Below are 20,474 nucleotides of genomic sequence, written 5' to 3'. Positions count from 1 at the left end.
CGTGGGGAAGGAATGGCTTTATCCTCCATTCGCCCCCCACCTATTAAAAAAACATGGGGCATCCACTGTGGATATCAGATGCCTCGATGTGGTGTGTATAGCCTCTCTTATCTCCATGGTACAAAGTATAAAAATACTTTATCAGTTTCCAGCCATCTGGATACTATGAAAAACATGTTTGCGGCTTCTCCTCCATTTCTAATTAAATCAGTCATTATTTCAGAAGTTGCTATTGTTATCATGGTCAATTTTAGCTTATGGGACCTTCATCAATTGTAATTCGAAAAAAAGATTGATAATTATTATCATTTCTATTGTGAAACATTACTGCATTTCGAATAACAGGATTTTTACACCAGAATAACGTTTGTCCCACTTTTTCAACTCCAGAGTAAGGCTTTATTTCATTGGCGATGTAAGAGTCTCAATCTTGTATATGGACCACACCAGTGACGTCGGTGAGGCATCCCTCTGTGCATTGAATCCAAAATGAAAAATCAACTTTTAAAATGTTATTCAGTTTAATCACATTTCTTACATTTTCATTCTATTCGTTTAACCTATAGGCCCTATCTGCATTTTAACCTCTTCCCGCCCTGACTGTTTTTACCATTATATAATTGTTTGTTTTTACTAATTTTTGTAAATCTTTTTTTTATTTAAAGGATTGAAAGCACCCCCACTGACTTGGATGACGAAATCTCTACACCGCTCATGCCCAATTGGCAACGTTCATCTACTCGGAATCACTCGGAATGCTTGTTGAATCAGACGGAGAGCAAAGAATAGCTGTATTAGTCAGACAGGCTGTTTATTATTGACATGTGATTTGCATAATAAACACCCAAGCTCTTGTTCTTTTGTTACGTCCTATTCCGTTCGTGACCGTTGAGCCGTGCTGCTCCCCGTTCCCATCATGCACCACGAAGCTTTAGAGTGCGAATAGATTGTATTGTAAAGATTCTAATTCGAGCTGAGGATAAGGTGAGCTCGCGAGGCAGTGTATTGGGAATATACTACCCTGCAAAGCATAGATCTGGTATATATAGTGAAATATTCACTGGAAATTCATGATACTTGCAGGGGTGGGAAGGAGAAAGATGTGAGGACCTATTTACGAACTTAACGTTCTTTACTGGACCTACTCTGTACTCAGAGACGCAAGGATGATGAGGGGTGTCTTCATTCCAACGATGATGATGATGAGATGATGATGCTGAGAAATCATCTGCCATTACGGATATAAATATACACGTCAAGGGATATCGACGATAGAAAAGTGGGCCAATTGCTCTTGAATCAAATCAGTTATCAAAGACAACAAATTTAAGAAAATCGTCATAATATTCATCCCGTAGAGGCCGGGATTATCAACTATTTTTCATCAAGGTGGCGAGACAGGAATACGACTATACCAGTATGTCGATTGCTGGGTTTTCTATGGCCGAATCGGTCTACTACGAAGAACCATACTCAAGTAAGTATTGGTGAACATTTTATTCTTATATACTTTTCATTTATATTTGTGATGTGTTTTTTTCCAACTGAACAAATATAAATGGAAAGTGTTTATTTTTTCTAACTGAACATTCTCGATATACCTGTACAATTCTCGTTCAATCTGTTCTTGCCAAAAGGAATGATTCATAGTGTTGACTGCCGTGTTGACTACATGTGCACACCGTGGACTAATTACATGTACATGTACATGCGAATCTAAAGCCTGCAACAATATTGATTCGCAGATGTATTACATGTATATACAATTTCACATGTGAAATGTCACTGTACATGCTATATGTATTTCAGTAGTTTCCCGTATTAATTATGTAACAATGTTCAACAAAGTTCAAGTTTCATCAATCCATCAGTTTACAATCTTCAGTGCCACTGAACAACCAATATCTTAAGTTAACTTTGCATGGGGTACAACAAATCAATGCAATAAAATGAAATCCTTACATATAAAATTAATATTGTTATATAGGCCTTTATTGTTAGAAGAGTGGTGGCAAAACTATTTGCCTGCTTGCCAAAAAGTTACAGAACTGCACATTTCAGACATTAATTGCTCTTAGAAATGCTCGTTGTACCCTGAGAGGTACGACCAGAGGATCTTCAAAGAAAAGACGAAGGAGAAGAAGAAGAGGAGGAAGAAGATGGGAAAAGGAAGAAGAAGATGAAGAAAAAGAAGAAAGAGGAGGAGAAGGAGAAGATGGAGATGAAGGAGAAGAAGAAGAAGAAAGAGAAGGAGAAGATGTAGATGAGATGACGGAGGAGGAGGAGAAGAAGAAGAAGAAATAAAAGAATGTTGGCATGAAAAATGACAAAGTATAGCTGGGAGACCCACGTGATGGTGGATGAATAATTGATTCAGGTGGTGTGTGTTTATATTACTTCCTCATACCATCAAGAATCCACTATTCTTTCATGCTTCACTTTGGTCATCCAACCCAAATCCATTGTGTTATAACATACGATAATATAATGCAAGATTTTCAGGAATGTTATCCCTATCAATTTTAACAAGAGCAGCAGCAGCAATAACCATGTTAAACGCTCTTTATTGACAACTGAAATTTATGTCATGAAATGGTGATGTGATGCGTAACATGATAATGAATACGATTTACCATATGCTAGAACTGTATAGAGCAGGTGCTTTTTCCTTTTTCTAAATGAAGATAAATAATTCATGAATTATACCAATATATTACAAACGGACAAACATTGGCAAGAATTATCTCTTCATGAACTTTAGTGACTGAGTTAAGTCTAAGATTGACTGAACGGAAGTGACAGAGTTATATTTACAAACTTTATCACGGTTGATAATCCTAAAAGTGTGATTCAGAATGCATGATGGGAGGGATTATTTAAAAGCCTTAGCCAGTGATCTTCAGAAGTTCTGATGAAAGAATGTAGATGAATCCAATATACTTACTACTGTGTGGAGGTGCACCCTCGTACAATACGTACTACATAGCGTGAGTGATTATCGAGGGGGGGGGGGTCACTCTAAAAATATTGGGTAAAAGTGCATAGGGTAATTATGTGTCCAACCAACATTGGGCATTTCTTATTGGCATTTTTATGTATCCAGTGTGAATAAAATTTAGCCAATAATATTTCAAAGTAATTGCTGATTATTTTTTAACCTTATTGGAAAATATGCTTCTCGCACTGGGTAAAATACTGCCCCAAATTGGTTGGACACTTAATTACCCTCGTAGTGAAAAAATTTTACCCAATATTTTTTACAGTGGGAGGGGGGAGTCCCTGAAATGTCAAAATGTTGTACGGCAGCCGATATGTCTGGAACAGGGACCCGGAAGGACGAAAAATCTCAAGAAATCGCCTCTCTTGACGCTAGGGAATATACAATTTTTTCTACTTTAGTTTTCTTTATACTAAAGTTAATACGTTGTTGAATTTTACGAAACAGTTGGTCTCTTGGCAGTGATGGGTTCTGATTCATGAGTCCGAGTAAATTCGAGAGTGAATTTGATGTGTCGATTGATATACATATATGTTTATTCAAATTATATCAGATGCCAAAGAGAAATGCTATCGAGTTAAATAAAACATGGCCTCTATAGGTTTGATTGCTTTCATAGGGAAATCAAAGAAATCAGCAGGTAAAACGGCAAAGTATGATTACAACCGCAGATCATTATGGCCATACTGCTTTGTTTATATCACCATCTTGGTCTAATTAGTATAAACACTTGTGATTTGTTAAACAGGGGTGCAATTAAAGGGAAGCTGTAAATTTATAGTGGGCAAAACAAGAAGTTGATTATCATCCTACTACCCAACCTTGTCGGATTTACGTAAGCTTTGATGATATATGTAATAACTGATAAAAATAAAAGGTTCTGTGAAATAAAAATAGAGTACTGCCAAAAGTTTTTTGTATTGTAATTACATGTATGACACTCTAAAACATTTCTAGGCATTTCTTTATGAATATTCATTAGGCGGGCTGATGATGCCATAATTATCCTCACCTTTTCTTTTGTATTTTGTTATTATTGAAAAATGTTCTACCAAGAACTAAAACATTATTGGGTTGACAACTGATGAAGTGCATGAGTTATTTATTGCCACAACTTCATCATAATCATGAAAATGGAGACACATCATTTTAAAAATGAAAAAATTTATGATTTCATGTAATAACATAAGAAAAATGAAAGTAGAGATGTGACATCACCAGCCCACCTTTATTCATGACGATGTGCATATAACTGTTTTTACAATATATTGATAAAGTTAAAAATTCAATAACTTCGTTATTTGTTATCCGATTTTGATGAAATTTTCATCCATTTTGCTCTGTAAGTGTTACTATATTTATTTAGATATGAATATTTTCAGCCTGGACCATCCTTTTAAGTCCCCACATGCAGTAGGCATATGAAGATGAAGTTTTTCTTGGACATGTATACTGAAAATTCATGGTCAGCGATGAAGTCAATACCTTCATAATCATGATAATGTCATTCAAGAGGAAGGGGAAGAATTCATTAGCTCGTGTTTGGACATGGGTAAAGATGATTGATGTAATTATTGACCAATATTCTAGCTCATCCTCGGAAAGTACTTTGTAATAATCATTGTCAATTGAATTATATTTGTCCTCGTAGAGGTGGCTCCGGTATGGGGCTCATTGCTCATTGTCTTTCAAAATAACACCTCTGATATGAATCTACTTTTATAGTATACAGAGACATGTACATCACTCTTACACTTTCACTTACCGTGTGTAAAATTTTGCATGTGGTTGAATCCTCAAGGGGGGCATTAAAAAAAGATAATATTATGAACTATGAAATGTGTATTAACTCTCCTCTCATTCATTTAAAATGATACTTTATCCTTTATCCATCTGCGCCCCATGGTACGTTGATCTCTCTCTAAAGGCACGGTTCTCTTTTGATTTTCGAGAAGAAATATGAGTTGGATTAATAAGAAATTGGCAAACAGAAGTCAAAGACCTAGTGTGCTAATTGGCGTAGCGTTCGAGATCCAAGGAAGAAATTAATTTGTACATTGATTTCCTTTAACTCAAGTTAACAATGATGGCCGGAGGGAGGGAAAGAAGAGCTTATACATGTACCTTTCAAGAAAAGAAAGAGCATTTTGTTTCCATCACTTTTATTGCTTTCAGGACTACATTTTTGAGAGGCGCGTCGAAACAACTTTGTCTGAAGTTTTCTTATAACCAGTTTGATGAACTCTAGTTTCGATGTACTGCATATTGGTAGATTGGTTGAATAATGATTATAAAAACATGGAGGTACAGTACATATAAAAACTGCTATGATAAAAAGCAATGGAATGGAATACTATATTACCATGTGTGTTTTCTTTATGCACATCATGCAAGATGTCAACGAGTGATTTGAAAATATCGTCATTCATATTTCATGATAAACCTGTTATAGGCATGCCCATGACCTCAATAGTACCATGTTGGCCTAAACTCGATAAAATTGTAGGTCAAAAGCTCAGAACTCCTTCATAAAATGTCAATCTGATGCTTCTGCACCTGGTCCTGATTAAGACGAAGTTCATGTTTCATAATCCGTTCAGATGATTTATTGGAACAGAAGTCTTGATATCTGAAGATATATTGACATGAAAACCTCATCATTGTGAATTGACATCTGAGAATCCTCCAAAATTCCGGGGGTTTTGTGACGTCCGGATAATTTCGAAGGTTGCCAGTAAATCGGGCAACTTCCCGCGTAGAATCAACCGCACTCATCATGATCCAGATAATCATGTTAACAATATAATTGTATAATGATGCCCAATCTGATTTGGAACACACTTCTTTTTTTTGTGACGTAGCTTCAGATATTACCCCCATTGAGTAGAGAGAGGTCTTTGATTTCGCAGTAAAAAAAACCCTCTGTCAACTAAAAATACAAAAAAAAATGTAAAAAAAAATGTGTTCCGTCAATGCAAACTGAAATCTATCTTTCTCTTCACATTGAGAATTCGAAAAAAAAATTCAATCAGTTTGTACATGTAGTTCTAATGACTTACTCGGTCTGGATTTTCCAGTGATATTTTTTTCCAAAGAAAGACTTTTTCTCCACAAAGCATTTGCCATATTGTAAGCAATTGCAAAATATATACATTAAATGCAGATTTTTTTTTCTCTTTAAATGATGAAAATGATTTATAAATATTCTTTTAAACACTTACTCGAAAATATATAGGCCTAATATCTATATATTTTGTAATAGATTCAAAGTTCATTGACAATATGAAATTTTGTTAAAATTTGTTACACATCAAATGCAGTGTGAGCATGTAAAGAGTCTTCCATGCTATTTGGGAGACAGATCGCCCCTTTGTGCTTGAAGGGAAAAAATCCATATTTGGCTTTTCTCCATGGAGGATAACATCAGTAGACTAATAGTGGGTTGGTTAGGGCTGTCCCCTTTCCTGCCTACATACATGTATATACCATAAGGGAATCGTCGATATAAATATTGAATTAGTCCATATTAGATGCTATCAAGACCAACGGAAAGTATGGCGGACTGAACACTGCCAAATGTTTGAATAAAGGCGGGAAATAGAGTTTTCTCGAGAGCCGATTGACAAGATGTAATTCAGGGGGTTCTAGTGGAGACACCCGAACTGTATGCGGATGAGATATGATCGAGATATCATAAATTTTGTGATTTTGGGGGCTAGAAATAGTATAATGAGATCGTAGTATAACATTTTGACTCAACGTGTCTCATGGAATTATCCCAATATAAAGTTATGTCGAACCAGGATGGAGATGAGGAAAGCCTGAAAGTATTTTTGGAAGAACCCGACAAGAACATCGATTCACAACCCAAGCAACATGTATTGCAGGGGCCGCGGAAGCGGGGGGGGGTGGGCGGTGTTCTTCAGCCCCCCTCCCCTTACTTTTTTTCAAAACCATGTACAAAAACGTAAAAAATGACCGTATGATTGTGATTTTTTGCATGGTCACCCCCGACCGCCCCCACTTTGAAAACCGTTCCGCAGCCCCTGTATTGTATCATGATATTGGGGCGGATTTACGCTTGAATAGAGGAGGGAGTAGAGGTATCCTATACACAGTTTTTTCTGATAAGTATAGAACAAACTAGAGAGATCAAAGGTCACCCAATGAGAGCAATTTGCCAAAAAATACACTGTATTGACAAACCAAAATGTTGAGAATACATGTAGGCAAGAGGGCATTGTCCCCGCCCGTACATCTATACATGTACATCATGTACATGTAGTGATGTGATTGGCTTTGTCATATTTACGCCTTATATAAATTGATATGCCTACACATTCTTTCATGTCTTGGTTGGCATTTTCACAATTTCCTGGGCTGAATAAAACGTATATTTGTTCATTTTGATGTTCAGCTACATGTATCATTTTTCGAATGATACCCTTCCACTGCTATCGTGTATCGTTAAAATCAAAGAATTTTAGAATGTATACGTGTATCTCCTGCATGATTTGAACATGAAACTAAAATAATGAACTTTGTATCTGATGACGAGAATTATAATTCAAATATTCGAGATGTGAGATATTAATGTTTGTGCATTGAAATAAATCAATCATTAACTGCAATGGCAAACATTACCCCAATACGTGCAGGCAGTACCCACACTCCTGCATGAATTATGGTGATTACAGGACGTTCTATACCAGTGTGTTGCGAAAAATGTGTTCATGAGAGAATGTTCATGTTATGTCAGAAATTTTATTTAAAGGTCAAGTCCACCTCAGAAAAATGTTGATTTGAATCATTAGAGAAAAATCAGACAAGCACAATGCTGAAAATTTCGTCAAAAACGGATGTAAAATAAGAAAGTTATGACATTTCAAAGTTTCGCTTATTTTTTACAAAATATTTATATGAACGAGCCAGTTACATCCCAATGAGAGAGTCGATGATGTCACTCACTCACTGTTTCTTTTGTTTTTTATTGTTTGAATTAGACAATATTTCACTTTTTACGAATTTGACGATTACATGTAGGACCTCCTTGCCTGAAGCACAAAATATTAAAATAATGGAATTCCACGTGTTCAGGGAGGAATGAAACTTCATTTCACATGACAATGACGAGAAAATACAAATATTTCATATTTCATATAATAAAATACAAAAGAAATAGTGAGTGAGTGATGTCATCAGTTCCTCATTTGCATACCGACCGAGATGTGCATATAACTGTTTTGTGAAATGAAGCGAAACTTTAAAATGCCATAACTTTCTTATTTTACATCCGATTTTGATGAAATTTTCAGTGTTACAAATGTATGCTTGTTGAATTTGTCTCTTTTTATTCAAATCAAGTTTTTGTTGGGGTGGACTTGCCCTTTAAGGGCAATGTCAATTATCATTATAACATGACTAACTGTATCATAGATTTGACCACACTTGTATTAAAACTAATTTCTGTTATATTACTTTTACTTTTCAATCGTAAAGTTACACGAATTGCAAAAACACGTTGTCAAGTCTCTTTCGACCATATATAGTGTACCGCTGAAAAAAATAGGCATATTATGGTTCATCCAGTCATATATCTGTCTTAAAACAAGAGTGATTTTATTCATGCATAATACGTTACATAAATAATGAATTTCGTCTCGTTTTAATTGCTTTAGGATGGATTTATCGTTTCTACGTCGTTCTTTGTATATTTTAGATGTACTGTAGGCCTACATGTTGGTTAACTATATACACATTATGATGCATATACGAACAGAAAACAGCAGGGTTTATACATGCGTACAATGACCTGAATAAATGCATTTCTTTCCCAGCATGCCATCTCAAGAGGTTGCCATTCAAAATCGTAAATATGACCTCGTGACCCCCACTGCTTTGTCTCGAGTCAAGTTTATATTTTCTACTATTGCCTCTTCACCCATGACATTGAGCGTATGATCGTATCTGCATTGTGAGTACAGGCCACAATTATACGTGCATTGTGACGTCGACTCGTTCTCACGGAAAGCGGTTGGTTATTAAAAAGAATGATTTATACTGGAATTATGGATATACATGTATATGTAGAATAATGCAGTATTAGAGCAGTGTTGCCACATCTAAAATCATGGTTTCTTTAATTTAAAATTTAGTCCTAAAGTCTTAAAATTCATTGTATACCAGATCCATATTCATTTTTAGAAAAAAAACTTTTCACCATAATCTCGTCTATGCTAAATACTCAAGGAAATATGCTAGATTTTGAAAAGTGTGCCAAGAATAATGCTAGATTTTAAGAGGGTCGAAATTATGCTACAAATCTAGACGGTTAGGCCTACTGACAACTACATGTTTGACAAATTATGGTATTCCTCATTTCATTATTTTTATTTTTCAATTTCAACTATATTTTACAAGCTAATAAAAGACAGCAAAAATGATGAATGAATGATGAATGATGAATATCACTGAAATTTGCATGGCTCTAACTTAATCATGTTAATGGAGTAGCATGATGGAGAAGTGAGATACATGTCACCGTGCCATTATGTATGCCAACATAAGCATGATAAGTGACGCTTAAAAAATTGATTATGCATTAACATGTAAATGTGAGGTTGTAAGACAATGACAACCTGGCTTGATGACCATTCTTAAGAATATAGGAAGACAAAGCTATGAATTTATGGAGGTAATTTAGCTTCACCGGATGACGCTTTTGAAGTTTTAATTCAATCAATAACAGACTGACTTAACATTCTCATTGACTTTGCTTCTGATTCTTTGTATATATGTTTTTGAGAGCTATCACGATCATGACCCTTTCTCGACTTTTCGCATTGAGCGCCTGATTTCTACAATAACTGGCTTGTAAAAACCATCAGTAATAAAAAAAATATTGCATTGCTCAAATTTCGATGCCACATTTTAGATTTCCATGGCAATCGTGGAATAGTACTTGACAGATCACTCTCAAAATATTTCATCGAAATTGAAAGTAGATTATATTCGTAGGAAGATGCGTCTGTGATGCCTGCGGTGAGAAGATGATAATCTTTTTATATCCAAATGAAGAATTCTAGGGAGCTAAGGAGGCATTATGTTGGCAAAAAAAGTTACACAATAATTGACGCTCCCTTATGAGAAGTGACCACTTTGGGGGTTGATTTCACCCCCTTATTTTGTAAGTGAGATGGCAAATTTGGTCGTTTTGTTAGTGAGAATATTTGTTATGCTTGTCAAATTTTGGGGAAGGTAATTAGGATCATTTGGGTAGGAGGAGAACCTTTTTATTTTGCTTGCTAGAAACTTATCAAATTTAAAATTCCTGTAACCCCTCCTCGATTTCACAGTAATTTGTTTATGTGATGGATACGAGAGACTTCAGAATGTCCTGCATGGGTCTATATGCGATACTAGTTCTTTGTTTCTCTTCTCTGCAAATAAATGCATAAAAATTCTAATTCACGACGCTCTCTTTGTGCTGGCTTCACATACTTTGCCGACATCATAATTACCTTTAGTTTATGTATTCATGAAAGATTGCGTCACTTACATGTATCTCCTGAAAATATACACTGGCGTTATAATATAATAAAAGTAGTTTATGAGAACGAACTGTGTAAACGAGTACTATAAACTGTGGCATGCACTTAAGATGGAATCCGTATAGGGATCAGTTTCACGACCAAGAAAAAAAAAGGTGAAGGAAAAAAAAAGGAAAGGGAAAGAGTGAAATACATAATTTATCATTTTCTAAATACTATATCAAAAACTGTTTTATTATCAAAAAGGTAGAAAAAATTGCTCGCTCGCTTCGCCCACTCGCACCCATGTTTATAACTTTTGCTCCATCCGCCATACCTGACATCCTTACTTTTATGTTGGGGGGGGGGGGTCATTATACGCTACTGGTGGCATGTGAAGTGTGAGGCACGTTATGTACAATTATGATAATAAGTTTGAGCTAATATCAACCCAGTATTCATGCTTCTATACAGAACAAATGTCCAATTTCTGCTCTTCAACTTTATTGAGAAGATCCTCCAAAGCAAATGGAAAAAGAAAGAAAACAAATCTTTGGTCTCATTTAGCAGATTAGTAATTTCATTTAACTATCAAGACTATTACGTTTGATATTCTGGTATATACATAAGCCTATCTATAGTATAATCATCATGAAAAATAATTCAATTTTCCACACATATTGTAAACTATCGAGATTCTGAATGAAAATTAATGATCCCCAAAATAAAGGTTTTACTATAGCAAAATATAAAAAAGTTGTTCAAAATCTAAAAACTCCTTATCAAATCCCGGGATCAAATCAAACACTCGAACGAAAATGATGTAATTTTCTGTACACGCATGCACAGATGTTACATTTCCGTCTAGGCCTACTCTAGGTAAAACTCATTGTATATTTTCCTTCTAAATATAGCTAATCTTCAACGAAGGAAATGTATTGATATTTCTCCAAGACATTAAAACTATATCTTGGCACCCCCTTTAACAGCGGGCGAAACACAATTTAAGACCAATCTTCCTGCTTTCTTCCTCTAGATAAAACGCCCGAGCACAAATAGTTGAGTTTACAGTATTATAGTCTGCACTATATGGTGCTGCATTTCCCGATGTAGGGTTTAGACATCTGTAAACGATGAAGAATAAAGTTAATTAGCTGTCGGTGTGTTAGGTGATAGATTGCATATGAAAACTTCTTCTTTTCAGCATGTGTGGTAATCAAAAGTTGGCGAGCAGTATTAACGCCGATAAGCAGTGATGACAGATGTAAACCAGATTTTGTATTCACCCGAAATGATTTAGAAAAATTAGTACACAAAGTTTTGCTACTATTTACATAAATTGCGTGATATGTCATGTACATATATGTGTTCCAGAAGTTAGAACGTCAATAATCGCGAATATCATATGTTTTGAAACAACATATTAGAGCAGTGTTGTGCATAAAAACTGTGAAAAATGCCTATTTGCAGACCCGGTGATTTATCGAGTTTTTTTTTTTCGTCACGTCGGGTGGGGGGTGAACCTCTCTCCCATGAATAGGCCTACTGTACGTGTATGGGTTAAGGTACAACATTCGGGGAGGAGGGGGAGGCACGTCCTAAAAACTTCGTGATCGCCATCCTCACGTACATTCATTTACATAACTTTTCCTTATTGCCAATGAACGATTGATGAACATTTACGCAGATATTTTGTCAATATTTGTTTTAAAGAAAATATTTGTTTGTATCAACGAAGTTTTGTTTACTGCCTTCATAATATAATAAAATACAATATAATAATCATTTACGTAAATCACCATCAATGAGCGCGAAGGACAATCCAAACAAAAACATTTTTTGTTTACTCTCTTTTGTTTTCAGTGGTTTAAACGTCAGCTGACTCACTCAGTGGTTGGTCAACAACTATTTGGGCTGGTGTTTTTTTAATCAAATTCTTTTTCAAAAAATATAACACAGTGTTGCTATTTGATGAGATTTACATGATTTAATTTGAAAGTTGATCGACTGTTTTCGGTTTAAACAAAAACATTCAAACACTTTATAGAAAACATTTTGAGATCGATTACGATGTACATGTATAATGAATCCTTTCACATTACAATGAAGCTAAGATTAAATATCGTAATGAATTATAGTGCTGCATTGAAAAGTGAATTTACTTAAATCCCGATCCAAATTTCAATTTCCCTGTGTTAAAACGCCCAGGCTACTGCCGCACTACACCTTATACAGCATGTGGAGGATATGATCCATTCTTTTATTATGGATGGATTTGTAATTTGACACAAAGCAAGTGTCGAATAACATGTTCTAATTACACATGGAGGTCGAACTTTATACTATTAAGACGCATCTTTTTTAATGGGAGGTAGGCATATAATTTATGAAACGCGAATTCAGATTGACGGCTTAATGATGTTTAAGAGCCAGAATGTTGACTTATTTTAAAGGAAATATTTTCGAAGAGTGTTCAAAAGAAGAAGCAATATTTTCAGTTATATGTCAAAATATTTGGCACTCTTTACAATAATGTTTCCTTTCGAATATGAAGCGTAACGAGGTACAAAATGAATCTTAGATACCGTCTCGTATTTCCAAACAGCATCAGATCCCACCCTATTAAAATGGGTGCGACAAGTTCCATGTGGACTCTTTCTATATACTAAATGGACCATCAGTTCTTACTTTTCCCCCTTTTAAAGATCCATGACTGCTTCACCTCATCACTTCGTAGAACATTCGTATAGCACATCTCAGGGGACCCGTTTCATAAAACTTTTTATAATAGCAAATTTACAATAACAGTATAAAGGTATAATATAGTAGTTGCAGCAAACAATTATTTCATGAGAAAGTCTTTTAAATCAAGGTTAATTGTCAAAATATTATCATACATCTAGATCTGGTACATTAATAAACTTATCTTTGTAAAATCACAAAATCTTAGCTGAAAATCGATAATTATGATGATCATTAACATATAGAAAAACATACATGTATGTGGGACAGTGTCCTAATATTGCTTCGGAAAGTACCCGAGGTTTGATAGAATTACCTCCCTATTTTGCTCATCAATTACCCATTTTATTCCAGAGCTATTTGGCTCATATTCATCGGATTCTGTTCGAACTCATTTTGAGATCGTAACCACAACTGTTAGGCCTATTATCTTTAAATCTTCTGAAATACTTCAATTTGATTGGCTGATAGTAAATTTGTTATAGAAATTGTGCATTTGTTATTATAACAAGCCTATATGAATCCGGACCCGTGAAGTGTTGTTAGTTTTCCAATGGGCAGAGTGCAACAGTATATGAACAATATCCCATCGATGTTACTGCTTTTTATCTCTAAATCTTTCCACTTCCCTGGTCGTGTAACTTGTCCACGAACAAGACGAAGTCTCGTAACAATATGATGTTGTGGTCTGTTGTACTCTTCTGCGTTGTCTATCAATTTTGAATGCTCCATTGATTAATGTTCTTGTCTTATCTTTACAGTTCCTGGACCATGTAAGACATGTTGTCTACGATGTCCAATACCAAACCTCACGTGTACCATTATGTTCCTGTTGGGCGTGGCTGGGTTCTGCGTGGGCGTGGTCCTGGCTACCGATGAGACGGTCCAAATCTTTCTCTGGAACAACACACTCAAAGAAACACTGTCAGATTGGTAAGCTTCTCCAAAACAAGGGTTTGACTGAGAGCGGTCAAGTCTATTCAGTGAACAAGGGATGATAGATAATTGGTTACCAAGGTATAATGTGTACCAGAATAGATACCGAAAATGAGGCTCTTTCGGATTTTAACCTCAAGTAAGTCGAGTGTGCAAAATACTAGTAGTAATTGACTCTGATTTACATCTTCATAATAAGTGTTATATATTCTTCTCCAATTTTACCGTCTTTTCTGGTTTATTCTCCCTTCTAGGTTACTCTACGTGAAGGTTGGTGTAGCCATCGGGACTGCCGTCATGGTAATCCTCAGTGTGCTCTTCCTAGCTATGGCTTACCTAGGCACAGGAGCGACTAGGAAGGAGTTCATCTGCCGCTTCCGAACACGCGCCAAGGGACGATGCCAGACTGCAGTGGTAAGATGCTCATATAAATGTTACTTCAGATGTATACGCGAATGGCTGATACAGTAGAAGGGGGGGGGGGGGGTAGGTCAAGAGCGGACTAGCAAAGACTGAGTGTTAACGCCATTGTGCCTGATCAATAGGAATGGGAATCGATTAAAGCGTAAATCCTACCGTCCTTCTTCCTGTCAGTGACTTAGACCTGCTCTTGCTGATTGAATTCGCATAATCTTTTCATATTGCAACTTTTAAGAATAAAATTCCATTTCATAAACGTCAATTTTACAACACATAGAAAATCATCCCACCGCTGCCACCAAAAATGATACAAGCCTAATAATCAGGGGAGTGTTTCTCGAAGCGTCTGTTTTGTGATTTTCATCTTTGGTTATTGTCATGACATATTGAAATCTTAGTATCTGATTGGCAGAAAGCAATTTTGTTTGTAAATATCGCAGACTTATTACATCATGAAACATTCAATGGTTGACAAGTTAACGGTTCCGAATTTCTATCAAAATCATAATACTTTCATTCCCATGTCGATCCGCTTATGTCGATAACCTCGTTTACCAAACGATCTTTCGATCTTTACAGCTATGAAATAAATACGACCGGGAAATTAATCAAACGATTCAACCACAGAACGAAAATTCTCCCATCTGTCATTGAATCTATGGAACTCATCTGTTTCAGTAAAGAAGCCCTAAGGATATGGATTCGCCACTTTGTTTCTTGTTTCAACGGAAATTACAAACAATGTCATTTTAAAGTTGGTACCATGCAAATGTTTTAATTTGCTTTGGTTGCCTCTCATCCTGTTTTTATCTCTTGACCTTTAGGTAATGACAGTGTCTTACATACTGCTTCTTATCTGGCTTGTCATACTGTTGATTACGCTGATCCCAACATTCTTCTTTAGCGTGCAAGCAGCCGGTATCTGTAGGTCGGCCAGAGACGGCGAACAGTTACATCGGTATTATTACGAGTGTCTTGATCTCAGGCAGTGGGGTAAGTGGTTAATATGACCATTATTCGAGAAAAGATGTGATAAAATTTCAAATGTTGGGTTATAGCCTGTAAAAAGGCCATATTGCCGCTTAGTTGGCACTAGCAATTGTTTTCTTGTCACAATTAAAAAGGCTATATAATGAGAGATAAAAAAAAATCAAGAGTGAAGAACCAAAATACCAAAGTTCATTGACGTCATTACTCTTCCAAAAGTTGACTAGCAAAAAGACGCAAATATTAAACGATGAAATAAAAAGGCATTGTTTGTAAAATGTTTAAGGATGAGAAGTAAATATTCCCATTTTTAAATAATCAAATGAAGGCAACTAATGGATGGTCCCCATCTTTTGTAGATGAAGAAGATTGAATATATTTTATAGGATTTCATGTTATTTTGATAGATTTATTTACTCCTAGGATTTCAGGTTTCAATTATATCTTTGTATCTTCATTCACTCAGGTTTGATTGATTACAACCAAGATGCTGTGGATTGGGCTGACCCTAGATTACCAGGAGAGGGCGAAGAGGACTACTTCATGTGTGATGAGGATTTAGACTATATGTGCGACAGTGTAAGTCTTTTTTTTTTTTTTTATGGTGTTTGTTTTAATTTCACCATGCATAACAAAAAAAGAAATTGACAGTATGTAATGTAACATGGACAATAATTATACACAAAGTAGTGACAGTGTAAGTCTTAATGGTCGCCATTTATGAATGATCGTCATCCCACGTGACATAAAATTAAAAAGAGAGAGAGAGGGGGGGGGGTTTACGTGACGTATATCTATCTCTCTTTAGTTAAGTGTCATGTTACATGTCTTTAGCAACCATGCTGTTCCGTGAATCTCGATCCTCATATTTCGCTCCTTTCTCATCTAACTATCATTTATCATTCTAAAAAAAACAAATGCTTTAACTGCATTTTTATGGCGCAAACAAAACGGAAGAAAAATCAATCCCAATTTTATTAATATATGCTTTCTTACTCACACCCAAAGAGTGGAACTCCAATGTCTTCCGAGATATCAAGAATATATTCAAGTTATATTCAAGAATATGCATTCAATAATAACATGACATTTTACATGTCATTTTTCTCGCAAAAGTTATCTGTCAGATTAATTCTTGATGTGTTTCATGAATAACCAATTACATCGTTTTGTTTTCATGCTTTCATCTATGGCAAACGTGATCATTCATTTACGTGAATAAGGAATTCACTTCAACTATAAACGTTTCGTATGTTACATTTCTTTCTACAGGATGTGCTTATCTTCTATGGTCTCACGCTTGCATCTGCAATCATCGTGGTTATCTCATTGGTAAGTTTCTCTCTTTTCCAAGAACTTCTCAATTTGAATGGTGATCATGTTATAGAATCCCCTCTTTTGGAAAAAGATTTGATAAACAAAAACTCTTTTCATTGAGAACTTCAGAATGGCATAGAGAGCCATTTCAGTTTGTTTTATTGAATATCAGTAAGCAAAATTAATAAAGATTCGTGAAAATTCAAGCTTGAGTAATGTTAGGGATTCGATGCATTTGTTGTTGGACGCTAGCGCAGTGCTTTTTGTTTATTGTGTTTGAGGTCTATTCCCCAAGAACATCAATTGATTCCAGTATGGCGCCACTATTTTTATTTTGTTAGTATAGAGTGTGACCCCTGATTGGATCATTGTGTTTTTATTTCAATTTTAGGTCCACTATGTGCTTAACTTCTCTGCAAACTACGCCAAATTGCGTGATCGTTTCAAGGATGGTTACGTTGATAAACGCACTGGTACGTACCTCCAGCGTACAACAAGTCTCCGTGGTAGCAAGCGATCTTTGGCTGGTACCAGAGCATCACTGCGAGGTAGCCGTGCCTCAGTTCGAAACCTTGGTGCGTCGGGAATGTCCAACGGCGCCGTCCTGTCAACTACTTCCGGTTCAACGCTGAAGGGTGGGGCTTACAAGAACGACGGTCTAAAATCCAGTCGTGAAGACCTCAACATGCACGAGCTGAGACTTGCCAATGGTGGATATTCTGCAAGTAACTACGCTGGGAGCAACTATGGTGGTAGCAACTACACAGACAGCAACTATGGCGGAAGTGTCCTTGGCAGTGGTTTGGTTGGGTCTACTTACGGAGGTGGCGTTAGTGGTCAAGAATACAAAGGACCGGCGGAAACCATCGATGAAATCCCTGCTCTGAAGGCAGCCTACATGGAGACCTTTGACAACGAAGGCCAAGAATCGTACAACCAGCGGGACACATTCCCCAGTCAGGTGTCCTATGAAGCCAATGTCCCTGTGGATCCGTATGTCTCTGCGAACATTAACAACGGCGGGGGCTACGGAAAACCCGATGCGTACGGGAAAAAGGATGGATATGGCAATCCGAATGGCATTGGAAACAATATGTCACAGAATGCAGATTCTTACAATGAAGGTTACGGTTCTAATCTGGACACTAACTGGGGGTATACAGGTAAAGAATACGGCAGCAACAGGCCTCTTGGTTCCAATGATAATGAGAGGGTCATGCATAGCAGCTATAGCGGTATCAACCAAGGAGCATCAAATAGAAACAGTCAAGGTAGTAGCGGTGCTGCAGGTGGGTTTGGAGAACCTTATGTGACCCTTCAATCAGATGATTCACCTCCAAGAGATAAACAAGAGTACTTCATCTGATTCAGTTGAATTCCTTGAACAAATAAACATTTAAATGTTAAGCTGCAGGTTACGGGAAGGTTCTGGTATGTAAGTTTAGATTGGTCGCCAAGTTATCTCTTCTTGTGGTGGAGCTATATAGTTCTATTCAAGGATGAATTTCAGTACCTCTGACACCATGACTATCTGCATACCATGAGCAATCCCTCTTTTTTAATTCGGAAAAAAAGTAATTTTCATACCACATTTTATTAAGATGTAGTTGTGTAGTTATGTGCAACATTTTGTCTCTACTTTCACATTGTCGTTTGTGATTTTCAACAATTAGTTTGATGTAAACATGTTTAATATTGTTGCAAATAATTACATATTGATGAGAAAGATACCTTGAAATCTGTCTTACTTCATGGCAGTTTAATAATGATTTCACATTGTAATTTTGACATATTTCATGAACTGCTTTTATCATTGACAATGGTTTTTACTCGAGATGATAATTCAAACGTCTGCAGTTGTAAATAAACAATATAGTGTAATGCTAGCAGTGACGTGATTTGTCCATATCAAATTCAGGACGTTGCGACACGATAGCTATCAATTGTCTTTCTTCTGACTTTAATATCATGTTCAAGTTTCATTAGAGTCCAGGGAAAGAATTTCATTATATTATACCTTATTTGTTTTAGTTAATGTCAAGTGCCTAATTCATTGAGACATGAACATTGCCAAACATATTGATACGCAAATATTTCCTTAATAATTTAACTTAAAATTTATTCTCTCTCCCAACGGGAATAGACTTTATGATCCATTTTACAGGTATTCTCCTAATTCATCAAGGATATTATGTCATTGTGATGTATTCATTAAGTATAATATTTATTGATTTGAAGAGAGAAAAGGTTATTAGTTAATGTACATAATTATGTTTAAGGTAACGGTGCAAAAATGCCTATGCATTGCGAGAACGTTTGTAAGGTAATCGTTATTGAAGGTTTTCTAATTTTTACAATTATAAGGGGAGTCTTATCAATTCCACTGAACCATTGATTTAAGTCTGTATGACTGTCGGTTTACGAGATGATTCTTATCTTTTTATCACTTATTTAACTAAATGTGAAATGTTGTATGAGTTGTTTTCAATTTGAAAATGATTCACTCGCTATGTTTAATGCAGTATTCTTGACATGTATAATATAATGCTGTATATTAAAGCTTGAATGTCCAGCCGACTTTCATGGTTTCTGCTTAAAGCTAAGATGTTAATCTTCATCTTCATCTTAAATATTTGTGTAAATGACCTGTTTTGCAGTGTGTTTGTTTCTGTCATATCATTTCTGTAGTGCGAAACGGTATAATGTTTTAACTGCATTTTTAAGTCATATGCAGAGGACATTCCAAAGATTCCAAACATTTTGTATAATTGTATTGAATTAATATTAACATAATATAGATTGGTCTTATTAGAATAGGGAGAAAATGATGAGTAATATAATAAAAAAAGAGAAACATTATCAAGTAATGTACCAATGTCATGCAATGCTCATTGTTTAAACAAGAAATGCCTATACCATTCTACCATGCATGCATAAGGCTGTAAACAGCTTTCAAGATGTGAACATGCTAAATCCTATATGCCATGAAGAATACAAGCAAGACAACTTCGCGAATTATACTTTTCGATCTCTATTTTTTTGTCTCGTAAATTCCATCATTACCATTTGCAGAGTAACGCAGTGGCAGGCCCTGATTAAACAAACAACACAAATTGTTCATCTTGCCTTTAGTTCGTTTGAAAAAAGAAGAAGAACGTTTAGGTATAGTAGTACTCTGTATGAATTATGGGCCAGAGTAACATGAACTAAATATTTTGCATTGATTGCTTTTGGTATTTTTAAAAAATGTATTTTTTTTAAAATCATATTATGAAATACACTTTAGGAATTTGTCTTGTTATGTGTAGTTATTTTATGCCTTCCTTTGATTTTGAAAATTCTTCCAATGATAATTCTTACACTTTTAAACATTGTCATCTTCTTTTTGATACTAAGCTTCGTTTCTTTTTTAAACACAATTTTGTCTTACTCTTAAACCTCAACTGGATGCGATCCCTTATCTGCTGTCATACATGTAGTCATCTCATCTTGACTATATAGATCGTATTTTATCTTTACAATTTTAAATAGATCACTTTTTTAAG

At 35.6% G+C, this 20,474-nt stretch overlaps 1 protein-coding gene across 1 annotated transcript; it reads left to right on the top strand.

The window, feature by feature from the left end:
* The first annotated feature begins 920 nt into the window (after window positions 1-920).
* On the top strand, window positions 921-20,183 carry LOC121407831. Its single transcript, XM_041599063.1, has 7 exons — window positions 921-1,477; window positions 14,031-14,202; window positions 14,460-14,619; window positions 15,450-15,618; window positions 16,079-16,191; window positions 16,885-16,944; window positions 17,321-20,183. The coding sequence occupies exons 1-7, from the start codon at window positions 1,420-1,422 to the stop codon at window positions 18,293-18,295; spliced, it is 1,707 nt and encodes a 568-aa protein (XP_041454997.1). The 5' UTR covers window positions 921-1,419; the 3' UTR covers window positions 18,296-20,183.
* Window positions 20,184-20,474: the final 291 nt, after the last annotated feature.

Source organism: Lytechinus variegatus, chromosome 1 (genome assembly GCF_018143015.1).
Source record: "Lytechinus variegatus isolate NC3 chromosome 1, Lvar_3.0, whole genome shotgun sequence".
Classification (NCBI taxonomy): Eukaryota; Metazoa; Echinodermata; class Echinoidea; order Temnopleuroida; family Toxopneustidae; genus Lytechinus; species Lytechinus variegatus.
The sequence above is the reverse complement of the archived record's forward strand: the minus strand, read 5'-3'. Positions and strand labels throughout refer to the sequence as shown.

Bases quoted from the DNA above. Each gene is read 5' to 3' on its own strand.
- LOC121407831 (XM_041599063.1), top strand. From the start codon at position 1,420: ATGTCGATTGCTGGGTTTTCTATGGCCGAATCGGTCTACTACGAAGAA. The intron at 14,620-15,449 runs GTAAGATGCTCA...CTTGACCTTTAG, and splicing joins GACGATGCCAGACTGCAGTG to GTAATGACAGTGTCTTACAT. The intron at 15,619-16,078 runs GTAAGTGGTTAA...TCATTCACTCAG, and splicing joins TCTTGATCTCAGGCAGTGGG to GTTTGATTGATTACAACCAA.